This window comes from Podarcis pityusensis, assembly GCF_964106645.2.
Source record: "Podarcis pityusensis genome assembly, chromosome: 3".
NCBI classification, from domain to species: Eukaryota; Metazoa; Chordata; class Lepidosauria; order Squamata; family Lacertidae; genus Podarcis; species Podarcis pityusensis.
In genome coordinates this window covers 84956215-84982871 of record NC_138026.1, presented here as the reverse complement: position 1 = coordinate 84982871, position 26657 = coordinate 84956215, and the positions used below count along the sequence as shown (strand labels likewise).

General features: G+C 46.3%; 1 protein-coding gene across 2 annotated transcripts in view; it reads left to right on the top strand.

Annotated features, from left to right (window-relative positions):
- The first annotated feature begins 4408 nt into the window (after positions 1-4408).
- Positions 4409-26657, top strand: part of AARS2 (alanyl-tRNA synthetase 2, mitochondrial) — a 38886-nt gene continuing 16637 nt past the window's right edge. Inside the window, exons 1-10 of one of the 2 annotated variants that reach the window (XM_081000122.1) lie at positions 4409-4660; positions 6877-7065; positions 9131-9276; positions 10251-10445; positions 11998-12142; positions 13433-13578; positions 14309-14417; positions 15732-15770; positions 16884-16995; positions 18169-18296. In XM_081000122.1, coding sequence (XP_080856248.1) covers positions 4424-4660; positions 6877-7065; positions 9131-9276; positions 10251-10445; positions 11998-12142; positions 13433-13578; positions 14309-14417; positions 15732-15770; positions 16884-16995; positions 18169-18296 — 1446 coding nt within the window. In that variant the 5' untranslated portion in view covers positions 4409-4423. Of the gene's footprint in view, positions 4661-6876; positions 7066-9130; positions 9277-10250; positions 10446-11997; positions 12143-13432; positions 13579-14308; positions 14418-15731; positions 15771-16883; positions 16996-18168; positions 18297-26657 lie in introns of those variants that run through there. The other variant, XM_081000123.1, reaches the window with a different exon arrangement.

The window sequence follows — 26657 nt, the reverse complement described above, 5'->3', positions numbered from 1 at the left end:
TTCCAAAAAAAGCAGGGGAAAGATTAGTTGCTCCCCACTATAGCTGTCAACGTTTCCCCTTTTTTAAGGGAAATTCCCTTATTCCGAATAGGATTCCTCTCAAGAAAAGGTAAAAGTTGACAGCTATGCTCCCCACCCCTCACCCAGAACCACTGCTGCATATCACTTCACTGTTCTCTTTTAGAAATTTTGGATTTCTTTTTTAATCTCTATTTAGTTTGAACCTCTGGGTTCTTAAAAGGCACTTTAAAGCAATGCGGGGCGAGTTATTCCCTCTCTGCCATCATTTTCTAACAGGGCTTGCAGGTAAAAGTACCCCACTTTGAATGTCCTCCTAAAAGCCCCACCCACCCAGATCCAGAGCCCAGAGGCCTTGTGAACAGTTGACTTGCTTGCAAAGTGTAACATTCAGGTCACAACGAAAACAAACCCATGTGCCAATTAAGTTTTTTTCCATCTAGATCTATGCCAGGATCCACATCAGCTTTGTAAGAGAGAAAATTATGGGGAAAGAGATGGTGGGGTTTCTGCAGTCACATCCTTTTCCTTAATAGCCTTTTGTATGTACCAAGAGTTAACTTTTTTAGAGCCACCAGTGGTTCCATCTACCTCAAACAGCAGTTAGAGACCAGAAGGTGCAGCCTGGCTTTTTAGCCCTCTCAACTAACCTCATGAACCCATTTCCCAATATACATTGGCTTTCAGATGCATTTCAAATTGTACGTTTTTTACTAAGTATTCCTCAGCAAGGTCCAATTAGCTTCCTTTAAGCTCCTGTAACCTATCCATATATTAACAGTAAATAAAAATTGTTGCGGGTGTATAGAGACTATCTTGAAAGTGCTTTTGTATGTAGATGATGCAATATAAACATTCCCTACTGTCCTTTATTTGTGGCAATAAAGGATTCGGTGTGTTTTTACATGAGTAGAATGTGTCCTTTTATTTAAAATGCATCTCTGGGTTATTTGTGGGGCATAGGAATTTGTTCATTTATTTTTTTTCCAAAATATAGTCCAGCCCCCCACAAGGTCTGAGGGACAGTGGAGCAGCCCCCTGCTGAAAAAGTTTGCTGACCCCTGCTCTGTCTAGACACATGCCATTTGCTGAGAAATATACACCATATATGTACCCCTCTGACCTATTTGTAGGTACAGTACCTGTTTTCCCCCAAGCTGCACAGAGTGTACATTGAAATGATATATGAGTTTATTTTTGATTGCCACATTTCGCCTGGGAAGCATTGGTTTTGAGTGACCTAGCTTGTTTGTAGTAATTTTGGGCACACCGGATGGATGTAGAGGGATGTTTTATTGTGTTTTTAATATTCTGTTGGAAGCCACCCAGAGTGGCTGGGGAGGCCCAGCCAGATGGATGGGGTATAAGTAATAAATTATTATTATTATTATTATTAGTATTATTGGCATCACGTGTTTTCCACTCCCTGTTCACCTTCATGACCTGAGCCAGAATTCGAAACCGGGTCCAAATCCAACACTGCAATGAACTTGAAGTTTCCCCAGACTTTGGTCGCTGTTTTTTCAAGAGAGCCTTCTTGGGCTCTGGTAGTATTGCAATCAGTGTAGAAGCCTGGATATGTAAATAAAACTTGGAGGTGTTCATGAATCAGGTTAAATTGCGAGAACTAAAAAACCATACAGCGCCCGCGGGGTATCAAACCCTCCACCGAGGATTGAGGAATCCTGCAAGATTGAAGTAACCGCTAGGCTAAGCTAGCTCGAGAAACAGCACCAGCTAAAACCTACAAGAGGCTATTAAGCAAGGGGTGTGGCTAACTGCGAACAACGAACCAAGTCTCCACCCACTCAGCCAAACTCGACATTACTGTATCTGCAAAGTGAAGCTCTTTGCAGCTGCCATTCGCAGCTCCATTGGAAATGGTGGTTTTTAAAGTACTTTACATCCTCTGCACCACTGGTGTGCTAAAAGGTCTGCTAACCTTACGCCAAGCGAGTTATTCACACTCGTAGGCGCCGCCCTTCAGTCTTTCTGCTTCGATGCCAGCATCTACGGGTCAGCTTCGCCAGCCAGAAGGTGTTGCAGGAAAGAGAAGTGGCCCGGCCGCCCCCCTCCCTGAATAGCTTCTTGTATGCCTTAAGTGAGCCTCTTCTCTCGAGCCAGCTCAGCTCAGCCCAGCGGTTCCATCGACCAAAGCATTGCATGGATCCCCTAATCGCTTACAGAGGTTTGAGACCCGCGGGCGCTGTCTGGCTTTTTAAACTCCCTTCCACTATAACAGTTTTTCTAACATGCTTAGATTTGCAAAGCCAGACTTCTACACGATTCTCTGCAATTCTGCCTGAATCCAAGAAAGAGGAAGCTTTTGCGGTCTTGCTTCTGCAAAGTGTCCCATCAACACCTGAGCTGCTGCAAAAAGAAAAGGGGGGGGGCGCCCTAAAGTTTTTCAGAGCAAAGGCAGGATAAAAATCAGCTCCGTAAGCGAGAAAGGATGGATACAGACCTAGGGGGTTTGCGAAGGGGAGGAGACGTGACTCGTTGTTTGCAGGGTGGCGTCTTCATTTTCATTTTTTAATTTATTACTGTATTTCATGACATGTATATACAGTACTGGTTGATCAGTGATGGGGACAGGAGAGAAAGCATCGCCCTCCCACGCTCTTGAATGCTCCAAGCAGCTGCTTTCCTTCGAGCCAGCTCAGCCCAGCGGTTCCATCGACCAACGCGTAGCTTGGATCCTGCGATCGCTCACAGCGGTTTGAAACCCGCGGGCGCTGCTTGGCTTTTTAGCCTTCTCAGCTAAGCCAATGAACAGCTCTAAATTACACCTGCGGCAACATATTTACATAGCAAAACCGCTACAGGTTTTGCAATCCCACCAGAGTCCAGCAATTAGTGAGTAGCGATTCCGTGTGCTTGACCTTCCGTTGTCTTGCCCAAGGCGAAGGACTTTTTAAAAGACCTACACTGAGAGGATGCTCTCCTTCTCCCAAGAAGACTTTGCCCATCCATCACACTCCCATTAAGGCATGGGGACACACAGCATCATTTCCTGCAAATTCCCGTTGTCCCTACACTTGCCAAACTGCACTGTATTGCCAAACTGCACAGATTGCACACTGAAATGATATATGAGTTTATTTTTTGATGGGCCACATTTCACGTGGGATGCAGATACTATAAGTGACCTAGTCTGTTTGTTGTAATTTTGGGCACACTGGATGGGTGTAGAGGGATAAATGGCATCACGTGTTTTCCACTCCTTGTTCATCTACATGACCTGATCCAGAATTCGAAACCGGGTCCAAATTCAGCACTGTAATGAACTTGAAGTTCACACAGACTTCAGCGGCTGTTACTCATTTTTCAAGGGTGCCTTCTTGGGCTCAGGTAGTATTGCAAACAGTGTAGAAGCCTGGATATGTAAATAAAATCAAGTAAAATTGCAGAGACTGAAAAAAGACCAGACAGCGCCTGCGGGGTATCAAACTGCCGTTAAGCAATTAGAGAGTCTGCAAATGTAGAGTCGAAGTAACCGCTAGGCTAAGCTGGCCCGAGGAGTATGGTCAGCTAAAACATACAAGAATCTATGAAGCAAGGGGTGTGGCTAACAGTGCAAACAACGTCTCCTCCCACTCAGCCAAACTCAACCATATCTACAAAGTGAAGCTCTTTGCAGCTGGGACTCGCAGCTCCATTGCAAATGGTTATGATTTTTAAAAAGGGACTTTATAACCTCTGCACCGCTGGTGTGCCTTACAGAGCAGGGATCTACGGGTCAGCTTCGCCAGACAGAAGGTGTTGGAGGAAACAGACGTGGCTAGGTGTTTGCCTGGCCGCTCCCCTCCCTAAATAGCTTCTCATATGCTCCAAGCGACCTTCTTTCCCCGAGCCAGCTCAGCCCAGCGGTTCCATCGACCAAAGCATTGCTTTGATCCCCAAATGGCTTCCAGCGGTTTGAGACCCGCGGGCGCTGCCTGGCTTTTTTAACTTGAAGTTCACACAGACTTCGGTTGATGTCACTCAGTTTTCAGGGGGACCTGCCCAATATATTTTGGCACTTGAGATATATAGAATAAATATCTCTGACCGATCATGGACTTAGGGGACTCAGAGTCCCATGGGGAGTTGGGCAGCAAAAGCCAAACCCCGATTTTTACATCACTTCATGGCCCTTAGTTTTCAACCAATCTTGCACTGCTGTTGGAGCATACGAGACAAACGTCCCCCCCTCCTTTGGGCTGGACTGGACAGAAAAAACTATAAAGCCAGGACTTCCAAGTCCGATGGTTAGGAACTATTAGGGTGGTCAACCGGTCCGTCACAATCCCACCATCCTCTGCAGGGAGGAAGGCATTCTTACAACGGCGGACTTCAGAGACAAATCCGCCCTAGCCATTGTAACCCTGAAGCCACGACTCCCGTAATTCCGCCCTCAGTTAAGATGGCGGCGGCGGTAGCAGGCAAGGGCTCGGTCAGGCGCCTTCTCCGGGTGCCCCCTGGCTGGTATTGCAGCTCCTGCCAGGGGATTCGTTCTGTTGCTTCGCCGTCCTCCGCGCGAGTGCGCCAGGCTTTCCTCCAGTTCTTCAAGGAGCGGCACGGGCACCAAGTGGTGCCGTCAGCTCCGGTGCGGCCGCGAGGGGATCCCGGGCTGTTGTTCGTGAACGCGGGCATGAACCAGGTACGTCCTCAAAAAGGGCGCGGCGGAGGAACCAGCCCTGCAGAGAATGGTTCCTACCGCTGCTTTGCGTGCCCCGTGTGATCCGGTTGGGATAGGACAAGTTATTCCTTTTCCTCAAGGTCCAGTCGACTCCGCCGCTATCCCTCCCTCTTATCTGCCGGACGAAGCAAAGGCCCTGTAAAAGGAGGAGCTCCGGCAGAGAAGGGAAAGTGTCAGGTTCAAGCTGAGGGGAAATAAAAACAAAACAAAATAAAGTAAAGTAACTTAGGGAATCCAATGCATTTCCACTGGGAATCTTCCTCATGGGACTCGTCTGGGATTCCTTCTTTACACGCTTTCTATGAAAAACTTTAATCGCCCTGATGAAGTTTTTAAATCAAAGCAGTGCCTATAAGTGAAATGGAAATAATATTTTGCTTAATGTATTTGAGTAGATGTTTTCCGGTGGCCAAATCCCACAGGTTATTAGTGGGGAAACAATATATTTCATTTGGACAAGAAAGCAAAATTAAAATGATTTCCATAGCGATAGCCTTGCGCCTCTTGCAACAAAACCAGCAAAGAGTCTTATGGCATCTTAAGAGAGTAAGAAAAGTATGGTTGCATAAGCTTTGATAGACTGCAGTTTGCTACATCTGAGTTGCAGGGACACATAAACGAGATTGTAAACAGTGAAGCTGGAAGGAAATGCAGTGCAAATAAGTACAGGCAGGGATTATTAGTTATGGGCATTCACAAAGAAACATAATTGATAACATGTCCTGGCATTGATATGGGGACGCGGGTGGCGCTGTGGTCAAAACCACAGAGCCTAGGGCTTGCCGATCATGCTGGCCACATGACCTGGAAGCTGTTTGCAGACAAATGCTGGCTCCCTCGGCCTAGAGTGAGATGAGCGCCGCAACCCCAGAGTCTTCTGCGACTGGACCTAATGGTCAGGGGTACGTTTACCTTTTACCTGGCATTGATAAGATGGTTAACGCATAAAAGTCTATTGTTCCCATTCAGTCCACTAGCAATTTAAATGAAAATGAAAATCGCAGCAGGCCCCAGGAAGGGTTATAATAATTTTAAATTAAAAAACATTAAAAACAAATTGCAGTCACAGGAATAGGGAGGACCATGAAAACATACATCTCAAGTGTGAAAGGGCCAAGGTAAAGAGGTGCATCTTTAGTATTTGCCAAAAGTTATAGTGAACGTTCCAGATGCACCCTTGTGGGGAGGGGATTCCAGAATTCAAGATGTATTGCAACACTTTCAAAAGATGCTTATTGCTTCAAAAAGGGAATTTCTAAAATCCTGGGGCAGTCACCAAGAATGCCTTTCTGGATGTACACATTTTGGTAGCTCCACATCCTGACAGTATGAAAGAGGAAGCCCCTCGTGTTAGCTGATAGCAAGATTTATTTTGAGCTTGTGCTATATATTAAGAATTCAGGTGATGTAAGTCACAGTTAAATTGGTATCCCAGGAGTCAAATAATTTGTTTTTATTAAGAAAAACTACCATTTTCACTTGTTGGGAGAAAACATCCCCTTTCTGCCCATTTCCTGTCTCGATCAAGACAATATATTGGGTCATATCCAACTAAATCATACTCTTGAGTACACCCTTTAAAATCAAAGACTTAAGTTACTTCCTTTTGGAGAAACCCAGGGTGGGTGGGTAACAGTAACCAAATAAAATCAACATTAATCCATGTTGTTTTTGTGGGGGGGGGGTTTACTGTTTTTGTTACTGTGTTACATATTTTTGTGTTTTTATGTGACCCTTGGCTGAAGGGAGGTATAGAAATTTTAACAACAATAATAACCCAGTATACAATGAAATACAATCCACCAGTAAAATACAGTGCTGCTGCAGCAATCATTGAGTTATAACGACTCCACACCAGCTCTTGGCTATAGGCTTGGAGAAGGAGATACTTTTATGTTTTCACTTGAAAGAAAACAGTTGGGGGAGGGCAACCAGATCTCTAGCAGGGGGGCAGTTCCAGAACTGAGGTTGTGCCATCAAAAAGATGCTGCCTTTTGTCACCACCTTGTGGTCTGATCTTGATGGAGGCACCATGAGCAGGGCCAACCTTGCCATTTAATTGGGCCCAGTAGTTCACTAGCAGGCTATTACAGCTTTATAGCATGCCTTCCCCTGGATCCCAGCTTCAGCATCTGTTGTATGTGAAAACTGCTTTGTGTTTCTCCTTCACTTTCCAGTTCAAGCCCATTTTCCTGGGCTCAGCAGATCCCCGGAGTGAGCTAGCAAGTTACCGGCGGGTGGTGAACAGCCAGAAATGTGTGCGTGCAGGTGGGAAGCACAATGATTTGGAGGATGTGGGCCGAGATGTTTATCATCACACGTTCTTTGAAATGCTGGGGAACTGGTCCTTCGGTGATTATTTCAAAGTAAGAGATGAGGCCATGCTTTATTATAAAACTCATTAGGTGTTTCTGTTTATATTTTTAATTTGCTGCAGTATGGTAGAGACAAACTTTTGCGGTGATGTTTTGTTTTTAAACCACAATGCCTTTAGAACTGATTTACACATGCAGAACTGCCCTGCGATCTTTTGATGAAGGGCGGTATATTAACAACAACAACAACAACAACAACTTTACTTGAATGCAATGCACACCTTTTTTGACCAAATTACGTCATGAAAATTAGGGTGCGCATTAGATTTGATGGCACCAGCAAATACTTTTTTGGTTTCAAGGTTTTGAAAATTGAGGTGCACATTATATTTGCATAAATATGGTAATAATAATAAGATATCTGGACTGAAATAAGTGGGGGAATTTATGTTTCCCTATGTAAAGGACAATCTGCTTGCATGGGGAATCATAACATTGTAGAGTTTGAAGGGACCCTCAGGATCATCTAGTCCAACCTAGCCTTGTCCCCAGCTTTCCACAGACAGGGCATTTTAATGTGGGAGAACAGTCACATATGAAATAAGTCCCCTCCCACACACCATGAAGTGGTCTAGATGCAGGTGAAATGGTGCCATATGCTATTGCTGCGTGTTTGATATTAGACCTTGGAAAGGTAACATGGGAGATGGTGAAGCAGGAGGTTGTGACTAATTATAAAGCATCTGTTTCCAGCTCTGCACTGATTCAAGAGCAGAGCATGGTGCTTTTATTTCATTTTTAATTGGGAAGCTAACAAGCCCAGTGCGTCTGAGCTCATATGCTGCTTAATGAGCCTGGTTCTTCTTCTTTCATCATTATTAGTTAGTCTTGCTGGCAGCATAAGACCTGTTAATCACCGTCAGTCTATCCACTCTTGCATATTGGTACCACAAGATGAGAGCAATTCTTGCACTCTTCATTTCAAACCATTGTTCAGAATTTCCTCCATTCTATCCTATGGCTCCAGTACAAAAACAATCAAAAGCAAGGCCAGACCAACAGCGATAGAGGCTGTTCTGAGCTACAACAGTGGTGGGAACCCTGCAGCCCTTCAGATGTTGTTCAACTCTTAAGTTCCCATGAGCTCCAGGCAGCGTCGCCAATGGTCGGGGAGGATGGGAGATGTAGTCCGGAACATCTGGAGGGCCACAAAGTCCCAATGCTTGCACTACAAACGTTGGAGCTGGAGGAAATCTCTTGTTGTAACTGGGGAACAAGCTTTTGTAGGTGCTAATACACACACCCCATCATAGAAATGCAAGGCTTCTTTGGTTTTTCTGAGCACAAGTTACCAGCTGCTATTAAAATATCAGTTGTGAGAAACCTGATGGCATGTTGTCTAAACTAATCTTGTTTGTGTTTGTGTTTACAAACATGATTCAGCAAGTTTTTCTTTCTCATACTTTTAGCCTAAGTGCTTTGGACAATGTGAGAGAACACAGTAAAAACAAAGTTCCTGAGTCGTCCTCTGCCATTCATGAACTTGTTTGTCTGTTATCTGTCTACATGCAACTCCCCAATTACGTGTGGCCTCGCTCACGTGCGGCGCCGGGAACCAAGAAGTGCTGAAAATTCCTCTTGGGTTGTGAGGAGACCCTCCTTAGGGCCCAAAGAGGACAAACAAAGCCCCTCTGCATCTCTGGTTTCTTCGGCATCCTCTTTGGGCTCTGGGGAGGGTCTCCTCACAACCCAAGAGGACTCTCCAGGGTGCTCCCCACTTATGCACATTTCACTTTTGCATGTGGGGACCTGGAACATAACCCCCATGCAAGTGGGGAGTCACCTGTATTTGTATTTAATCCTTAAGCCTGAACTCATTGGAAAATCATACATGGAGTTGACTGCAGTATGGTACCCTGTGAGGTAGCCTGCCCAAGGGGACTGAGTAGGTCTCTTTCCTTGGTTCAAATCTATCATTATGTATACTATGCAACACTGTCCTTGAAAATAAGATAAACTAAAATAGAAGCCATCCCCCTTGCAATTAAGTAACTTCCTCATTATCCAAACATTGGCTTGTTATTTACCATCATTTGACAACTTTCCTTGTCTTCAGGAGGAAGCTTGTAGCATGGCATGGGAGCTCCTAACACAGGTCTATGAAATCCCCAAGGACCGTCTATATGTCACCTATTTCGGAGGAGATGCCTCACTTAGTCTAAGTGCAGATGAAGAGAGCAGGGAAATTTGGCTCAGCCTGGGGTAAGTAAATGAAAAAGATGCCAAAAGAGATAATACAGTGGTACCTTGGTTCTTGAACTCAATCCGTTCTGGAAGTCTGTTCGAATTCCAAAACGTTCGCAAACCAAGGCATGGCTTCTGATTGACTGATTGGCCCTAGAAACAATGCCAACAGCCGAAATGGATGTTCGGCTTCCAAAAAACGTTTGCAAACAGAACACTTCCAGGTTTGTGGCGTTCAGGAGCTGATTTGTTCGGGAGCCAAGCTGTTCAGGAACCAAGGTACCACTGTACTAGAAGTCTGATCTGGATGTTGTCCAAAGCTGTTTGTAGCCATGCCTTACACCACATGGTATGCATGCAGACGTCCAATTCAGCATCCAAAATAACACATAAAAAAAGGTTTCTAGTTTTTACAGGATAAGTTATTGAAAATGTGCAGGAAATGTCTCCAAAAAGCTTGGTAACTAACAAGGACTTCAGTTACGGTCTCTGCTAAGCACAGTTGGCATTCTTTATCTTTTCTGTGCATGGATCCTTGTTGGCACCTTGTCACCCTCTCTGCCAAAAATTCCATCTATCTATTCTGAGTACAGAACTTGAATTTTTTGTCACAGTTAGACCTGCCCTGATGGGGAGTTTGTATGTTTTGATCTTAAAATGAAGTAAGCACTGCACAATTTTTTTTTAAAAAATGACCAAAGGCTTGCAATCAAAGTGGTAACATGGGGGTGGGATAGAGTGTACAGAAAATATGTTAGAATGTGCAAAGATTGGATGCATCCCAGCATACATTAGATATGACCAGGCCCAAGTATTTGCCACGTTTTTCTGTACTACTTGTTTTTTACTTATTAGTTTTTACTGATAAGGGGCTACTATTGTAGAGGAGCAGTATGATAACACATAGTTAATGGCAGTGTAAGTTTGGGGTAAGAAAAATGGTATGGTTTTATTGCCCTAGGTTCATAAGCCGTTCTCTTCTTGCTTTCCAGTGTGCCTCCCAGCCATGTGCTTCCTTTTCAGTTGAAAGATAACTTCTGGGAGATGGGCGATACTGGTCCCTGTGGACCCTGCACAGAAATCCATTATGACCATGTGGGCAGGGGTAGGAATGCGGCAGCACTGGTGAATCAGGGCAACCCTGAAGTGGTGGAGATCTGGAATCTGGTTTTCATGCAGTATAGCAGGTATGAAATGGTGGAGCAGCTTGGGTACCGAACTTTGTGCCAGGGCCCCACTTCTTGGTTGGAGGCTTCTATACCATTGGAACAATCACAAGAGTCTACAGTGGCCTGATGTTTTGGACCACAACTCCTGCCATTCCTCACCATTGACCTTGCTGATCAGGGCTGATGGGACTTGTATTCCAAAACAGCTGGAGAGCATTGGGTTGGGGAAAGCTGCTCTACAGTAGCGTTGGGGAACTGGATCTGGCTGGCGGACTGGATCCAGAAGTAGCCAGATTCTTCCATTGCAGCCATGGCTCATGAAGAGAGGAAGCTGCCTTACATTGAATCAGACCCACTGGTCCATTTAGCTCAGTACAGTGGTACCTCGGGTTACATACGCTTCAGGTTACAGACTCCGCTAACCCAGAAATATTACCTCGGGTTAAGAACTTTGCTTCAGGATGAGAACAGAAATCGTGCTCTGGCAGTGCAGTGGCAGCTGGAGGCCCCATTAGCTAAAGTGGTGCTTCAGGTTAAGAACGGCTTCAGGTTAAGAATGGACCTCCGGAACGAATTAACCCGAGGTACCACTGTATAGTCTACACTGACTGTCAGTGGCGCTCCTGAACTTCAGACAGGGGTCTTTCTTTCTCAGCTGCACTTGGAGATGCCAGGGATTGAACCTGGGACATTCTGCATGCAAAGCAGTTCTAAATAAAATGTAGTGGACCCGCCACTTCTACATGGTTTGGGGTCCGCACACGAAGGCAAAATCATCTAAAGCCAGGAACCCCCCTAGAACCAACCTCCCGCCCCTCATGGGACCATCCCTACCAGTCCAGAGCAGGCCATGCCCTCTGCCTCTGGGTGTCCTGGGCTCTGGGAGGTCATGTGAGGGTCCTGGGAATGTCCCAAAGCCCACATATATCCTTCCCTGAGGCTGTTAAGCAAGGTGGAAGACTTGAAGAGCTCTCCCCATGGCAGGTGTCCCCCACTCTCTATTTATTTTCAGCCGTGCGCCTACAGTCATGATTGTGCAAGTAAATAACATGTTAAGTGGCGGACCCATTGCGTTCAAGCTGTGTCTCCAAAGGTTTTCCTTTTGCAGCCTTAAACTGAAGCAAAGCTGTGGCTGCAAAGGAATAACTGGGAGTGCATTCAAAGTTATTCTTCCTTCTGAATGTAGCACCTTGCACCCTGCTGATTTCAGAAGAGTTCTGGAACATTCAAGAGCAGGGCGGAGGTTCCTTACCAATGCTCTAGAGTAATTTGACCTGCCTTTCAAGCACCCTGCGTAATGTAGTCCATATAAGAACTTTTGTAACGCCTCACTTTCATAGTCTGTTTGATCCTCTTTCTGTCCTCTGCTGCAGCCTTCTGATAATGCTTCTACTACCCTTCTCATTCATTTCCATAGTACCGTATTTCCAAATTATGATATCTCCTTTACTGTCTGGGGTTTTTCCCATCCACAGCTTTAGGTGAATAATCAAGCCCTTTGCTTCTATCTTATATCTGTCTTTTTCCCCCCCACCCACCCCTCTTTGGTTACTGACTGGTCTATTGCCAGAGAGGCTGATGGGAGTCTACAGCAGCTGCCTGAGCATCATGTGGACACAGGAATGGGTCTGGAAAGATTGATGACCATTCTCCAGAACAAGCGCTCCAATTACGACACCGACCTCTTCACTCCTATCCTGGATGCCATCCACAAGGTGATGATCAGTTGCCAGAGGAAGCCAAACTGAAACTTCAGAGGGTTTATATGTAAAAGCTACATACCTAGCAACATTAGCTGCTTCTGGGTGAGCAGAGAAATGGCAGTTCCTGGTCTCTTGGTGGTTTTTCATTTGGTTGTGGGGGGGTGGGGAACACTCCTAGCTGCACGGCTCTTTATAACTAGGAGAGATAGTTTGAGCAGCTGTGATACACCAGAGCAGTCATTTCTAAGGTGAAAAGAACAGCAGCTGCAGCTGCGTCTTGGTCAAAACCCTAAAAGGGCTTGGGGAGATGGCAGCAACAGTTTGCCAGCCCTTTCAATGTGACATTTCTTTCCTAGATGGAAAAGTGCAGCTCTCGAGAGCTAAAAAAGTGTTGCAATAACACCTGGCCCTCCTTCTGTGTCTGGAAATGAGTTCCCTAGCAGTTTCCTAACTAAATCAACAAAGAATGTGCTGCAGGATCAGGCCCAAGGGCCCATCTTGTGCAGCATCCTGTTCTCACAGTGGCCAGCCAGATGCCCGTGGGAAGCCTGAGTGAAACAGCGATGCTGCCCACTTCTGATTTGCAGTGACTGGTATTTGGAGACATCCTGCTTCTGACAGCAGAGCTACAACTATCTCTTTATGCTTTACAGTGGTACCTCAAGTTACAAACGCTTCAGGTTACAAACTCCGCTAACCTGGAAGAGTTACCTCAAGTTGAGAACTTTGCCCCAGGATGAGAACAGAAATCGTGTGCTGGCAGCGCAGTTGCAGCAAGAAGCCCCATTAGCGAAAGCACGCCTCTAGTTAACAACAGTTTCAGGTTAAGAACGGACCTCCGGAACGAATTAAGTTCGTAACTAGAGGTACCACTGTATAGCACATTCTTACACATGCCTTTGTGGAAATAATTCCCACTGGGCTCAATGGGGCTTACTCCTGGGTAAGTGAGAATAGGACTGCAACTGTAAAGGGCCAAGAGACACAGCCATGACAGTTCCTGCCCAGCACCCTGAGTTATTTTCAGAGAGACAAATGGAACTGTGTGCAAAGAGGAAGCAAGGATGAGAATTGGGCGGGCGGGTTTTACAACTATATTTCCAAGACTGATAGAGAGGCTTATGCCTTAGTTTGGCATGGTAGCTTCTATCTTGTACTTTTAAAGAACTTCCAGAGGACTTTAAACAAATGTTACAGAAGAACAATGATCATTTGAAGGCGACATCTGCAGTATTCAGTGCTATGAAGCTTTCCGTGCAGCCCCCCTATTCAGGCTTCCTAAAATATATATTTGTCTTGCAGGGCTGTGGTGGGCCCAGATATCGAGGCTTGGTTGGAGAAGCTGACCCTGGGAGTGTGGACATGGCCTACAGAGTGGTGGCAGATCACGTGCGCACCTTGTCCGTCTGCATTGCCGATGGTGTTTACCCAGGCATGTCTGGTGCCGAGTAAGGAAGAAGCACAATCACAAGGGTTGGTTGGGGCAGAGGAATGGCTCTGAACTTAAGGGGAGCTTAAGGAGACTTGAGCAAGATGGGGGCTTTTGGAGGAGGAGGAGATTCTGGAGTGAAAAAGCAGAGTCTAAAATGGACATGGAGCAGGGGAGAGGAACCTCTGGCCCTCCAGATGTTGGACTGCATCATCCCTGACTGTAGGCATGCTGCCTGCAGCTGATGAGAACTGGAGTCCCAACAACATCTGGAGGGCTACATGTTCCCCATTCCTGGCACAGAGAGACTACACTCTTGACTGCTGTCAGGAAACCAGGTGTGGAAGAGGCAGAAGAATCAATTGTCGATGTGACAGGTGTGAGATGCATGCAGGAGGATAATCAGTGATGAGTCAGGGGGAATCTGAAGGATAAATATTAACGGGATCTTATTGGTGGGGTGTTTGAACGTTGGGAGCAGGGCAAGGCTTTGGGGCGGGAGACCAACATGCCATTCAGCAAAATTAGAAGGTGTCCCCAAAGGTAGCCTGGCTGGCTTACTACCTTTTGTGATAAGTGAGAGAGTACTCATTTGCCATGTAAAGAGGAATGGCGTGGGGGCATATGACCATTAAAGTGTGGTGTCTAAAACTGGCTAACTGCACTACCTGGTTGGGAGGCTGGTTAGAAAAAGAACAGCATTCTGACCAAGAACACTTAGCTGTTCTTGAAATTTCTTTTCCCTGCAGGCTTGTCCTTCGCCAGATCTTGCGCAGGGCTGTGCGGTTTTGCTCTGAAGTTCTCCATGCGCCACCTGGGTTCCTGGCCAGCTTGGTTCCTGTTGTGGTGGAAATTCTGGTAACCGAGGATTTTCCTGGGGAGAGGCACTTGTTTCTAGCCAGGTTCCCATCCAAATGTTATAGCAATTTTCTTGGTTCATGTGTAGACCAAGAGTACACACCTAGTAACAGGATGAGCAACCTAGTTTCGTGAAATGATAGGCCCAATACTTATGAGATCCTTTATTTATTTCACATTGTGGATGGGTGGGGGGAGTGGTAACTGTTTGCTTTAGGTCCTGATAAATGCTGATGACTGAGCTACAAAGAGTCTGTTCCTTAATGTTTCAATAACTGCAGCTGTAGGTAGAGTTGCTGGAGTTGTGACAAAGCAGAGAGGGTTGTATGTGAGGACAAAAGCTTCCTGAGATGCCATCCAAGGGAGACCCCTGTTTTGCCAGATGCAAGGTGGTTCTTTTAAAAGAGATTCAGAAGCAGTACAAAACACCAGTGAGTGAGAAGAAGATTTTACTTCTAAACAGCTAGCAATATATACATACCAAGCAAGCACTTCTATCTGCCACTTGGAAGCCCTCAAGAAGCAGCGAAGTGACTCCCCCAGGTAGCCTCAGTTTGCACAGCCCTGCAGCTGATCAGTCCGTGTACGTGTTTCTGAAAAACTCTGCCCACACCATCCGATTTTATAGATAGCCACCTCCTCCCAATGCCTCGCTTTCCCACAACAATTTCCAACATCAAAGAAGGTTTCCAGCACTATCCTCCCAGGCTGATTAAGGCAGCTGTGTGGGGGGCTTCACCTCCTCCCAACTGATTAGGACACCAAAGACTGTTCTCACACCATCAAAAACTTAACAAGGGCGAGGGAGGGGGAAAGCAACAGAGGCAGGAAGGGTAACCATGTCACATCTCTAATTCCTCATTTTGTCTACTGTATGGATTTCCCATACAACCTTCCATACTAGGAAAAACATAGACTGGTGTAGCAGTCCCCCTAGGGTCTGCTCTTCAGTCTCACTGCAAAATCCACAAAGCACTTCATGCCAGAGAAGTGTGCCTGAGAGGTGCTTTGGTCAGGGGATTTAGAATGAGGAAACTTGGGCTGTGCTTGCAGGGTTCTGCTTCTTTGACTGAATGACAGCCACGCTCCTATTAAGAAGGGGGGAGAAAGGACTTGAAAGATGTGTGAGTTTAAAGGCCGTGGGTGGTCGCTGTGCAAACCAAAGCTTTAAATTGTCAAGTTCAGATATCCTGCTTATACAGGATAGTTCCTGCCACTGATGTAAGGAGCAAAGCTGTGTGCTTGGTAGTGCATTGTCAGGAGGGCTGGGACTGGAACCTCTGCTTCTGAGAGTCTGTCATTCTTCCTTTGCAGGGAGATGCCTATCCGGAGCTAAGGAAGGATACAGACACGGTGAGCAACAGGAACTGGTGGGTCAAAACTCATATCTAATTGGTAATTACTGCTGGTTGCACGAAGTATAGGAACTATCCTCACTGGATGATGGTGTGTACAGGAACCTCTTGAATAAGTTTTGTCATGAATTCTCTCCAGTTGAATTTGCTGCACAGGAGCTTCCACTATTAAAGAAGGGATTCCCCACCCCCCTTCTCATTGGGAGGAAGCTAAAGGAGAGCAGCTGGGAGCAGGAATAAATGTAACACACTGAGCTGAAAGCAGGCTCTGTAGTTTGCTTCTTACCACAGCTGACGACGCTTACTAAAGCTGACCAGGTGCACCTAAAAGCAGAGGCTTTTTCTGCTACAGTCCAATCTAGTGTTGCAAATTCTAGTGTACACAGAAATAAGTGAAATGAAGTATTTTACAGGCACAGTTAGCGGAGCTACGTTTCAAACCTATTTCCAAGCAACCAGTTTTGCTATAGAAAAACCCAAAAAACCCAAGCAAAACCTACAGCAAGGTTGCGGAACCTGTGGCCCTCCTGATGTTGTTGGACTACAGTCCTCATAATCCCTGATGATTGATCATGCTAGCAGGGGCTGATGGGAACTGGAGTCCAACAACATCTTGTGCGCTGGTCCCCCAACCCTAACCTACATCCTTTCCCCTTCTGTTTGAACCCAGGCATACACACACAATGCACTTACTTGCTGTTTTCCCCTATCTGCACAGGCTTCTTTCCTTCCACGTGTACATAATATTCAGTAAATTGGATTTCTGGCCTGTTCCAAAAGCTGACCCCCATAAATGAGGCAGAATGGGTAGAGCATACACCCTATTACCTACTTTTAACCCCCACCCCATCGGCTCATCACAGGGCTGCATAAAGGGCAGTGGTTTAAGCAAATGAGACACGACTGCACTACAGTCATGAATGACACTTTTACTCCACATATTCAGAGCGATAGGAGGAGCCCTCAGTATCTCATGTCCTATCTCATTAATAGCTTATCACCTGATGCATTTGGGTCCCCGCCACTGCCTTTTAACACTTCCATATCTTTTGGAGTTCTTTGGAATAATTGGTTTAACTGCCTCCTGAATCTGGCTCTGATCTCCCAACAGATTATGAATATCATCAGTGAGCACGAGGATGCCTTTCTCTCTTCCCTTCTGCGGGGGCGCCGCATTATAAACAGAACCCTCCAACAGATGGATCATTCCAAAGTCTTCCCAGGCAAGTATTTTTCCCCTCTTCCTCTTGATGGCTGAAGGAGAAGAGAAAATGCAGTCACAAGGGAGGCATCACTTGCAATCTATTCCCATTTTTAAGCTGCCTGGCTTTTGAGTTGCCCTGCCTTTTTGGTCCTTGCAATTAAACACACACCGTCTGTAACTGAAGGCACAGCTTACTTGTTCAGCAATAGAACTTTGCCACTGATTTCTGTTGAACTTTAGGTCCCAGACTTGTTGCTTTCTGTCTCCCAGTTAAGTATTAAGCATTATGTGTCACTGATACATCCCCTCCACCCCGGAGTGGTTTTATTAAGCCACTAGCTTAGGTGGTTTTATGGCACACACCCTTGAAAAGGATAGGTCTGTTCATGGATGTTGGCCATGTTGGCTAAGTGAGAGAGGCAGTATCCACCTAAATAACATGTGCTGGGGACAAACAATGGGGGATGCTCTTCAAACCCTGCTTGCTAATGTCCAGAAGCACCTATCATGCCACTGCTGGAAATGGAACACTGGGCTGGATCATTCATTCATTTCATTTCATTTATGAATCACATCCTGTGCAACACCTGGAACTAACTTAGCAACAAGACAACAAAACAATAAAACAGTTTCTATACAGGTAGAACCTAGGATAAGAATGTCCACTTAAAAGGCTTGTTGAAAAAAGGAAGGTTGTGAATAGATGCTGAAAAAACAAGAGCGGGACCTGCCTGAGATGTAACAGGAGAGAGCGCCAAAGATTAGGTGCTGCCACATGAAAGGCCTGCATCCACCATGGTCAGAACAGACCTCCTGATGAGATGGTACGTGCAGCGCAGTGCTGCTCAGTTGGGAATACAAAGAGCAAGATGATATTTTCAGATGGAGCTTTGTTTCATCTGACAAGACTTTTCTTTTTTACATTCTTAAGGCAGGCAGACAAGCAGCCAATAGCTCTCTGACTGACTGCAATTTCTTCACCGCCAGTGCACTTTCGCTCCCAAACACACTGCATTTGAAGAGATAATTTCTTGTTTCTCCTAATGAAGTTCTTAATGAATTTATACTCTCCTAATTCTCCTAATGAATTTATATGCTGGAAGCCACCTTGAGCGTGTTCCATCCTTAAAGGTGGCCTGCAAATATTTTAAATAAACTAACACTCCTCCATTGATCTTACTTCTGCCTGCAGTGGAGGTTGCTTGGTCTCTCCATAGCAATTTGGGTTTCCCCCTGGATCTTGTTGGCTTGATGCTGAAGGAGAAGGGAGTCCAGCTGGATGTTGCTGCTTTGGACCATCTGGCTCGGGAAGATGCTGAGGTAAGGCACACATTTCTCTTCTTTTGTGCATCACGTTAATCTGCCTCAGACTTCATTCCCTCTGACTACTGTCCTTCAAGGCATTCATTTTCAGTGGTAGTTCCCTGGTGGTGGAATGCCCTCCCTAGTGAGGCGCACCTGTCTTGGTCCTGATTAATTTTCAGGAGGAATTGTTTTCACAGGTCTTTAGTGACTGAAGAATACTGTTCCTGACAACCCCAAGACCATTGTATGGGAAAAAATGAATTTAAAATAACTGCTTTTAGAAGTTTTTAATTGCAGTTGTTCTGTCTTAGAATGTTTTTGTGGTTAAATTGTGTATCTCTTTGCCACCTTGGGCTCCTTGCGGAGGATGGGCAGGATATACATTCAATAGATAATAAATAATAATAATAATACTTTTCAGGAATTATAAGGCAGGGCTGGCAAACCTGTGGCCGCCCATATGTTGTTGGACTTCCGTCATTCCCAGGCAGCATGACTGGTGGTCAAGGAGCATGGGAGTTGTAGAGGCTGCTGTATAAGGCCCTCTAAAGACGCCCCTCAGGGTGTTGTAATAGTCCAAAATCTGTGAACAAGATTCATTGTAAAATACCCTCAGAAATCTAAATTCTGTCAAAGATCAAACCAAAGTCAGTGTTCACAAGAAGTTTGATCAACAGTACAAAATATCCAGCCTTCTTTCTTATTCTGGGCTGCTCTTTGAAATGGCTATTGCATTTGGATTTTTATTTCCGCTCATAGGGCTGCACAGCAGCAAGGGAAGCTGAAGTGGGAATTATGTGGAGAATCTCTGCAAACTTGTTTTTTAGGGCCATTGACTCTCAGGAGTCCAAATAGGAGACCTAATGCCTCTAAGGTGTTAGAGAAAAATCTTACAGAGATTGAGAAAGAGAGGTTTCAGAAGGAGACAGGATTAATATTGGTCAAGAAAGTGAAATATCTAGGGGTCCATATGACTGCTAAAAATGTGAATTTATTTAAAGATAATTATGAAAAATGCTGGATGGAAGTGAAAAAGGATTTGGAAATATGGTCAAAATTGAAGTTATCATTGTTGGGCCGAATTGCTGTGATAAAGATGAATGTATTGCCTAGGATGTTGTTTTTGTTTCAAACATTGCAAATTTTGGACAAGATGGACTGTTTCAAGAAATGGCAGAGAGATATTTCGAGATTTGTCTGGCAGGGCAAGAAGCCTAGAATAAAATTTAAGATTTTAACTGATGCTAAAGAAAGAGGTGGATTTGCCCTGCCAGATCTTAAACTTTACTATGAATCAGCCGCATTTTGCTGGCTGAAAGATTGGCTGCTTCTTGAAAACACGGACATTTTGGATCTAGAAGGTTTTAACAATGTTTTTGGATGGCATGCATACTTATGGTATGATAATGTGATGGGACGATGAGCTGCTTGTGTGTAAAATCCTAGTCCCTCAGAGTTTGGTCAAGTTTGCAAACCTCTGTCTGTAACGGAGCCCCTTAAACATGGCTCCGTCAGTCGCTGGCAGATTCCGACAGTGGTTGCTTTCGGAATCGCTTCCAACATAAAAGCTCCTTAACGGAAACACGTCTTCTGGACTCTCTGCGTGACAGTTTCCGGCGAGGAGTGGGTGTCCCTACAGGAGGTCCTGAAACCTCCCCACTGTTTTCGCTGGAAGTGTCTCTGAGCCATCCCTCCAGCTCCCTTTCCCTCAGCTCAGCTCCTCTCCCCCTACTGGTTCCCTCTTCAGCTGCTGAGTCTCTCCCAACCTGTGTGAGCCCTTTCACTTCCCTTCCTTCCGATGGCAGTTCCCTGACATCCACCTCCCCTCCAGGGCCCCCTTCATCCCCTCTCGCCCCCTCCTCTACGGGCGGTGAGGAGGCAAAACCCCGGAATGAACTTCCTTCATCTTCCGATGTCCCGAACACTTCTCTCCACCTGTTGCGGTTCCTGGTCTCGAAGTACTCCTCCTCCTCAGAGTCCATCTCCCCTTCCCCTTCCGATTCCGAGAATCCTTCCAACTCCTCCTCCTCATCGGTGGTCCCAAAGTATTCCCTCCGGAACCTCTCCACAGGCTGAGGTTTCCTTGGGAACCTTTGATGGAACGTTTCTATCAATACCTCGTCATTGATATCTTCTGCCATTACCCAAGTGTTTTCTGACTCCGGTTCTCCTTCCCACGCTACCAAATACTCCACCTGATCCCCCTTCCACCTGGCGTCGAGGATTTCTGCCACATGGCTGCTGCATTCCCTTTCTTCTATGACCGGTCCCCGAGTGGCCATCCCTTCTCGTCCCCCCTCATACGGTGACAGTAACGACCTGTGAAATACTGGGTGCAGTTTCATGTGGTTGGGTAACCGGAGCCTGAAAGCCACTGGGTTGACCTGTTGAATGACCTCAAAGGGACCCAATCTCCTGGGTCTTAATTTCTTACAACCTCCTTTGAACGGCAACCCTTGGGTTGACAGCCACACCCTATCTCCCACCCTTATGGTTTCACCTTCCCTTCGGTTCTTGTCTGCCTGCCTCTTGTATTCTTCCTTCGCCCTTTCTAAGTTGAGTTGGAGCTGACGATGGATTGCTTCCATTTCTTCTACAAAATGCTCGGCTGCCGGGACACCCCATCTCTCCCCTTCTCCCCCTGGGAAAGCCCTGGGATGACACCCATAATTAGCCAAGAAGGGGCTCATCCCTGTGGACACATTCTCGGCATTGTTGTAGGCAAATTCCGCCAGCGCCAACTTTTCTACCCAGTCATTCTCTCTGTCATTGACATAACACCTCAGGTATTGCTGGAGGACCCCGTTTGCTCTTTCCGCCTGCCCGTTGGTTTCAGGGTGCCGGGCAGTCGAAAAGTTGACCTCCACCTGCAGTAAGCTCATGAGCTTCCTCCAGAACCTGGAAGTAAATTGTTTTCCTCGGTCTGAGACCACCCTCAATGGCACCCCGTGCAACCTAAAAATGTGTTCTACAAATAACTTCGCTGTCTCTTCCGCCGTGACTGCATGCGAGCAGGCTACAAAGTGGCACATCTTTGTTAGTAGGTCTACCACCACCATGATGGCTGTTTTCCCCTTGGACTTCGGCAGATCAGTCATAAAATCTATCGACACTGCCTCCCAAGGTCGTTCTGGGGTTGGTAAGGGTTCTAATAGCCCCGCCGGTGCCCGCCTCTCCCCTTTGGCTCGCTGGCATTGCTCACACCCTCTTACATACTCCCGTACATCTTCCCTCACCTTAGGCCACCAAAATTCCCTGGTGACCAACCACATGGTTTTGTGTTGTCCAAAATGCCCCGCCGTGGGGCTGTCGTGCAACTGCTTGAGTACCCTCCCCCTTAAGTCTCCTTCAGGGATATACAGTGCCCCTTTGTAATACAAAGCTCCATTTCTTTCCTCGAAACCCCCTGGTTCCTCTCCCTCACCCCTAAGACCTCTGAGCTTATTCTGGGCGTATTCATCATTCTCTGTTTCCTCTACCAGTTCTCTTTGTCCCACCAATGCCGCCCCACACACCCAGCGGTCCTCTGGAATGACATGTCTCTCTTCGGGTGCTCCCTCCCCCTCCAAATATTCAGGTTTGCGTGAGAGAGCGTCCGCCCTAATGTTCTCTGGGCCTGGCACGTAACAAATCTCAAAGTTAAATTTGGAGAACTCCTGGGCCCATCTCACTTGCCGTTGGTTGAGCACTCGTGCCGTCCTCCAATACTCTAGGTTCTTGTGGTCAGTGCACACTTGCACCTTATGTTGTGCGCCAATTAGCAGGTGCCTCCATCTCCGGAACGCCTCATGAATGGCTAGTAGTTCTCGGTCATACACCGTGTAGTTCCTCTCGGATTTGTTCAGCTTTCGCGAAAAAAAGGCACACGGTCTCCACTCTGACTCCTCCTTCCCTGGCTGCAGAAGCACCGCCCCAATAGCTCTGTCTGATGCGTCAGTTTCCACTCTCATCGGTTTTTGTAAATCCACATGCAGGAGTTGTTGTTCCGAGGCGAAGGCCCTTTTTAGTTCCTCAAATGCTCGCTCCGCCTCCTCAGTCCAAACGAACTTCTTCTTACTGCTGAGACAGTCCGTAATGGGCGCCGTCAGGTGGGCAAAGTTTCGGATGAACTTACGATAGAAGTTCCCAAATCCTAGGAACCTCTGCACATCCTTCCTTGTTTTGGGTGTTTTCCATTCCAGCACCGCCTGGACCTTGCCGGGATCCATGGCCAATCCCTTGTCTGACAGGCGATACCCCAGGAATTCCACCTCCTTGGTATGAAACTGACACTTCTCCAGTTTCACCCACAGCTGGTTGGCTTGCAGCCTGCTCAACACTTCTCTGACGTCTCTCACATGCTGCTCCTCATTCTCAGAATACACCAACACGTCGTCTAAGAAGGCCACACAATTCTTGTAAAGCAAAGGCCCCAGGACGTGGTTCATAAACGATTGAAAGCACGCGGAGCCTCCTTGTAGGCCGAAGGGCATAACTAAATATTCAAATGCCCCCAAAGGGGTGAACATGGTGGTTTTCCATTCATCCCCCTTCCTTATTCGTATCAGGTTGTACGCCCCCCTTAGGTCCAGTTTAGTAAAAATCTTTCCCTTCCTGACCCTTGTCAAAATGTCGTCAATCCTGGGCATAGGGAAAGCCACTGGTTCTGACACTGCATTTAAGGCCCTGAAGTCACACACAAGCCTCGGCTTGTTCGTGTTTTTTTTATCCACAAAAAACACTGGGCTGCCCCCCACCGCCCTGGACTCTCTGATGAACCCTCTCTTCAGGTTCTTGTCAATGAACTCTCTTAGCTCCTGCATCTCTCTGTCTGACATGGCGTACAGCTTGCCTACAGGGAGCTGTGCCCCAGGGAGTAAATTGATTTGACAGTCAAAGGGTCTATGCGGGGGTAGTTGGTCAGCTTCCCTTTCGCTGAAGACGTCGCGGAGATCTGCGTATTGTCGTGGTACCTTCACGTTCTCCGTTACTTCAGTCCCTGCTAGGGTGGCTTGGGCCCCTGCCAAACCCTTTCCCTCTTTGCAGTGTTCTAAGCAATGTGCTGAACCAAAAGAAACCACTCTCTGATGCCAGCCCACCAGCGGATCATGTAACGCTAGCCAGCTCATCCCCAATATAATGGGAGCTCCTCCCAAGGTGGCCACATTAAACGCTATCAGTTCGGTGTGCCTTGCCACCTTCATTATCATTGGGACGGTCTGCAAGCTGACTTCTCCTCCCAACAGCTCCCTGCCATCGATCGTGGTCACCTGCAGGGGGTTGCTTAAAGGGATCGTCTGTATCTGGTGTTCAGCTGCAAACTCTTTGCTCATGAAATTGCAGGAGCTGCCTGAGTCCAACAGCGCCTTTATCTTTAGAGGGTGTCCGTTTGGCAGCTCTAGCGCCACTTCTATCACTAGGGCGGGTTTAGGAGGTTCTGGCGTGGGCACTTTCACTGCTCTTTGGCCTGGCTGCTGTGCCCCGACGGTGGCAGCCAGGCGTTGGCTTTTACTTGCTTCGGTATTTCTTCCTCTCTTCCCTCCACAGCTCCTACCATCCCTTGCCATTCCTTCCTCTGGGGGCAGACTCTGGCAAAGTGACCTGGCTGTTGGCAGAGATAGCATTTCCGGGCGCCTTTTCCCTCCTTCTTTCCCCCCTCACTGGGCTTTGAAACTGCGCGCGCGCGCGCTGTTCCGATTTCCATCGGCTCTGCCGGCGGGAAAGTTGGCTCTGGAATGTCTGGAATGCGGAACTCCTTCCAACGTTCCCCCTTCCCTTCCCGCCTCTCCAATGCTCTCGCCTCCTGGCGCGCTCCTATGGTCAGCGCTGATTTGGTCAGCTGGTCCATAGACTCCGCCCTGGGCGCCCGGGAAAGTTCGTCTTTCACAGCCGAAGAAAGCCCTTCTTCAAAGAGCATTTGAATGGGTTCCGCCGATAGATCCCACCCCAATTTATGGATCAACATGGTGAACTCAGTCCAGTACTCACGGACAGATCGGCTCCCCTGTTTGCAAGCCATTAACTGTCTGCGGACCACTCCCTGTTCAATATCGCTGGAAAACATCAGATCCATGGCGCGAAAGAACTTCATCGTGTCCTTTAGGACGTCACTATTCGCTGCCATCAGGGGTCTAACCCAGTCTCTCGCCCCCTTTTCAAGATGCCCAATCACGAAAGCCACTCGTGATTCCTCGTCAGGGAATTCATCAAACTGCAGATTGAGGGCATATTGCATCTCTGTCCGAAAGCCATGATAGTCTTTGGGCTCCCCCCCAAACTTCTGCACCAATCCTGGTACCTTTCTGACGAGCTGGGTGTCTTTCCCCTTTTTGTCTGCATCCTGAGCCCTCCTCTCCTCAAGCCTCGCCGTCTGCAGCGCTAGCTGGACCTCCAACACCCGGTACCTTTCTTCCAGGCTTGGACCCGCTCCAGCTCCTGCTTCTCCGGTTCCGGCTGGGTTGCTCATGATGCCTTCTCCTGCACAAGCTGCTCACGAAGACTGTCGGAATGCTGTGATGGGACGATGAGCTGCTTGTGTGTAAAATCCTAGTCCCTCAGAGTTTGGTCAAGTTTGCAAACCTCTGTCTGTAACGGAGCCCCTTAAACATGGCTCCGTCAGTCGCTGGCAGATTCCGACAGTGGTTGCTTTCGGAATCGCTTCCAACATAAAAGCTCCTTAACGGAAACACGTCTTCTGGACTCTCTGCGTGACAGTTTCCGGCGAGGAGTGGGTGTCCCTACAGGAGGTCCTGAAACCTCCCCACTGTTTTCGCTGGAAGTGTCTCTGAGCCATCCCTCCAGCTCCCTTTCCCTCAGCTCAGCTCCTCTCCCCCTACTGGTTCCCTCTTCAGCTGCTGAGTCTCTCCCAACCTGTGTGAGCCCTTTCACTTCCCTTCCTTCCGATGGCAGTTCCCTGACAGATAAGGTTAAAGCACATAAGGCCTTTAAGAACCATATTGTCAGGAAAGCATTGTTTAATGTCTGGGTGAGATATAAGGATCTGTTGGAAAGTAAAACACCAAGGTGGCTGTCACCAATGGAGGCTAAGGCTCTGAAAAAAATCAATATGGAGACAAATTGGCCAAAATACTGTGAAATTTTAGAACAAGATGGAGATAGATTAAAGCTGCAGAGCTTTGGCAAATTAAAAACTAAAGTTCGAGACTGGCTTCATTATTATCAAATAAGGGAGGCTTATAATTTAGATAAGAAGATTGGTTTCCAGGAGGAAAAATCAAAACTGGAAACAGAATTGTTAGATCCTAAAACTAAGAATTTATCAAGAATGTATAACTTGCTGTTGAAATGGAATACACAAGATGAAACGGTTAAATCTGTTATGATTAAATGGGCACAAGACTTTGGACATAACATTATGTTTGCTGACTGGGAACAGTTATGGACCACAGGTATGAAGTTTACAGCTTGTAATGCCTTAAGAGAAAATATAATGAAAATGATTTACAGGTGGTACTTAACCCCAGTCAAGCTAGCAAAAATCTATCATTTGCCAGATAGTAAATGTTGGAAATGTAAAGAGACTGAGGGCACATTTTTGCACCTTTGGTGGACATGCCCAAGGATTAAGGCCTTCTGGGAAATGATATATAATGAATTGAAAAAGGTATTTAAATATACCTTTCTGAAGAAACCAGAGGTCTTTCTTCTGGGCATGGTCGGCCAATTGGTGCGAAGGGAGGATAGAACTTTTTTTATGTATGCTACAACAGCACCAAGAATACTCATCGGAAAGTACTGGAAGACACAAGAATTACCCACCCGAGAAGAATGGCAGATGAAAGTGATGGACTATATGGAACTGGCTGAGATGACTGGCAGAATTCGAGACCAGGGAGAAGGGTCGATGGAAGAAGATTGGAAAAAAATCAAAATATATCTTCAAAAATATTGTAATATAAAAGACTGTTAGGAAGATGAGGGAAAAAGAAAATTAGGTCGTTTTGGTAGATATGATATAAAGGATTAAGTAAAAATGAGTTGATGAAATTGATGAAACAGAGGATGTTTAACTACATTATTTTAAATTAAAATACGCAAATGAAAATAAGGTTAGAAGGATTTGCTGGAAATACGATCTGAACTAGAATACAAAATTGGGAGGTGAGAGGAGGTCATGGAAATAAGTAAAGGGAAAAGGTTATGTAAAGGTTTAATTTGTTTTTGTTCTATTTTAACTCAATGCATTTTTATATTTTTTGTTTCGTCTTCTTTTTTACTCTATTTTATTGTTCATTTTTTTTCTTGTTATTTTTCGCTTTGTTATGGTTAAATTTCTCTTTGTATTTTGTATTGTTCTTTTTTCTTTTTTGCAATTTTAAACTTGGAATAAATATCATTTTAAAAAAACCACAAAAACAAATAGGAGACCTAATGCCA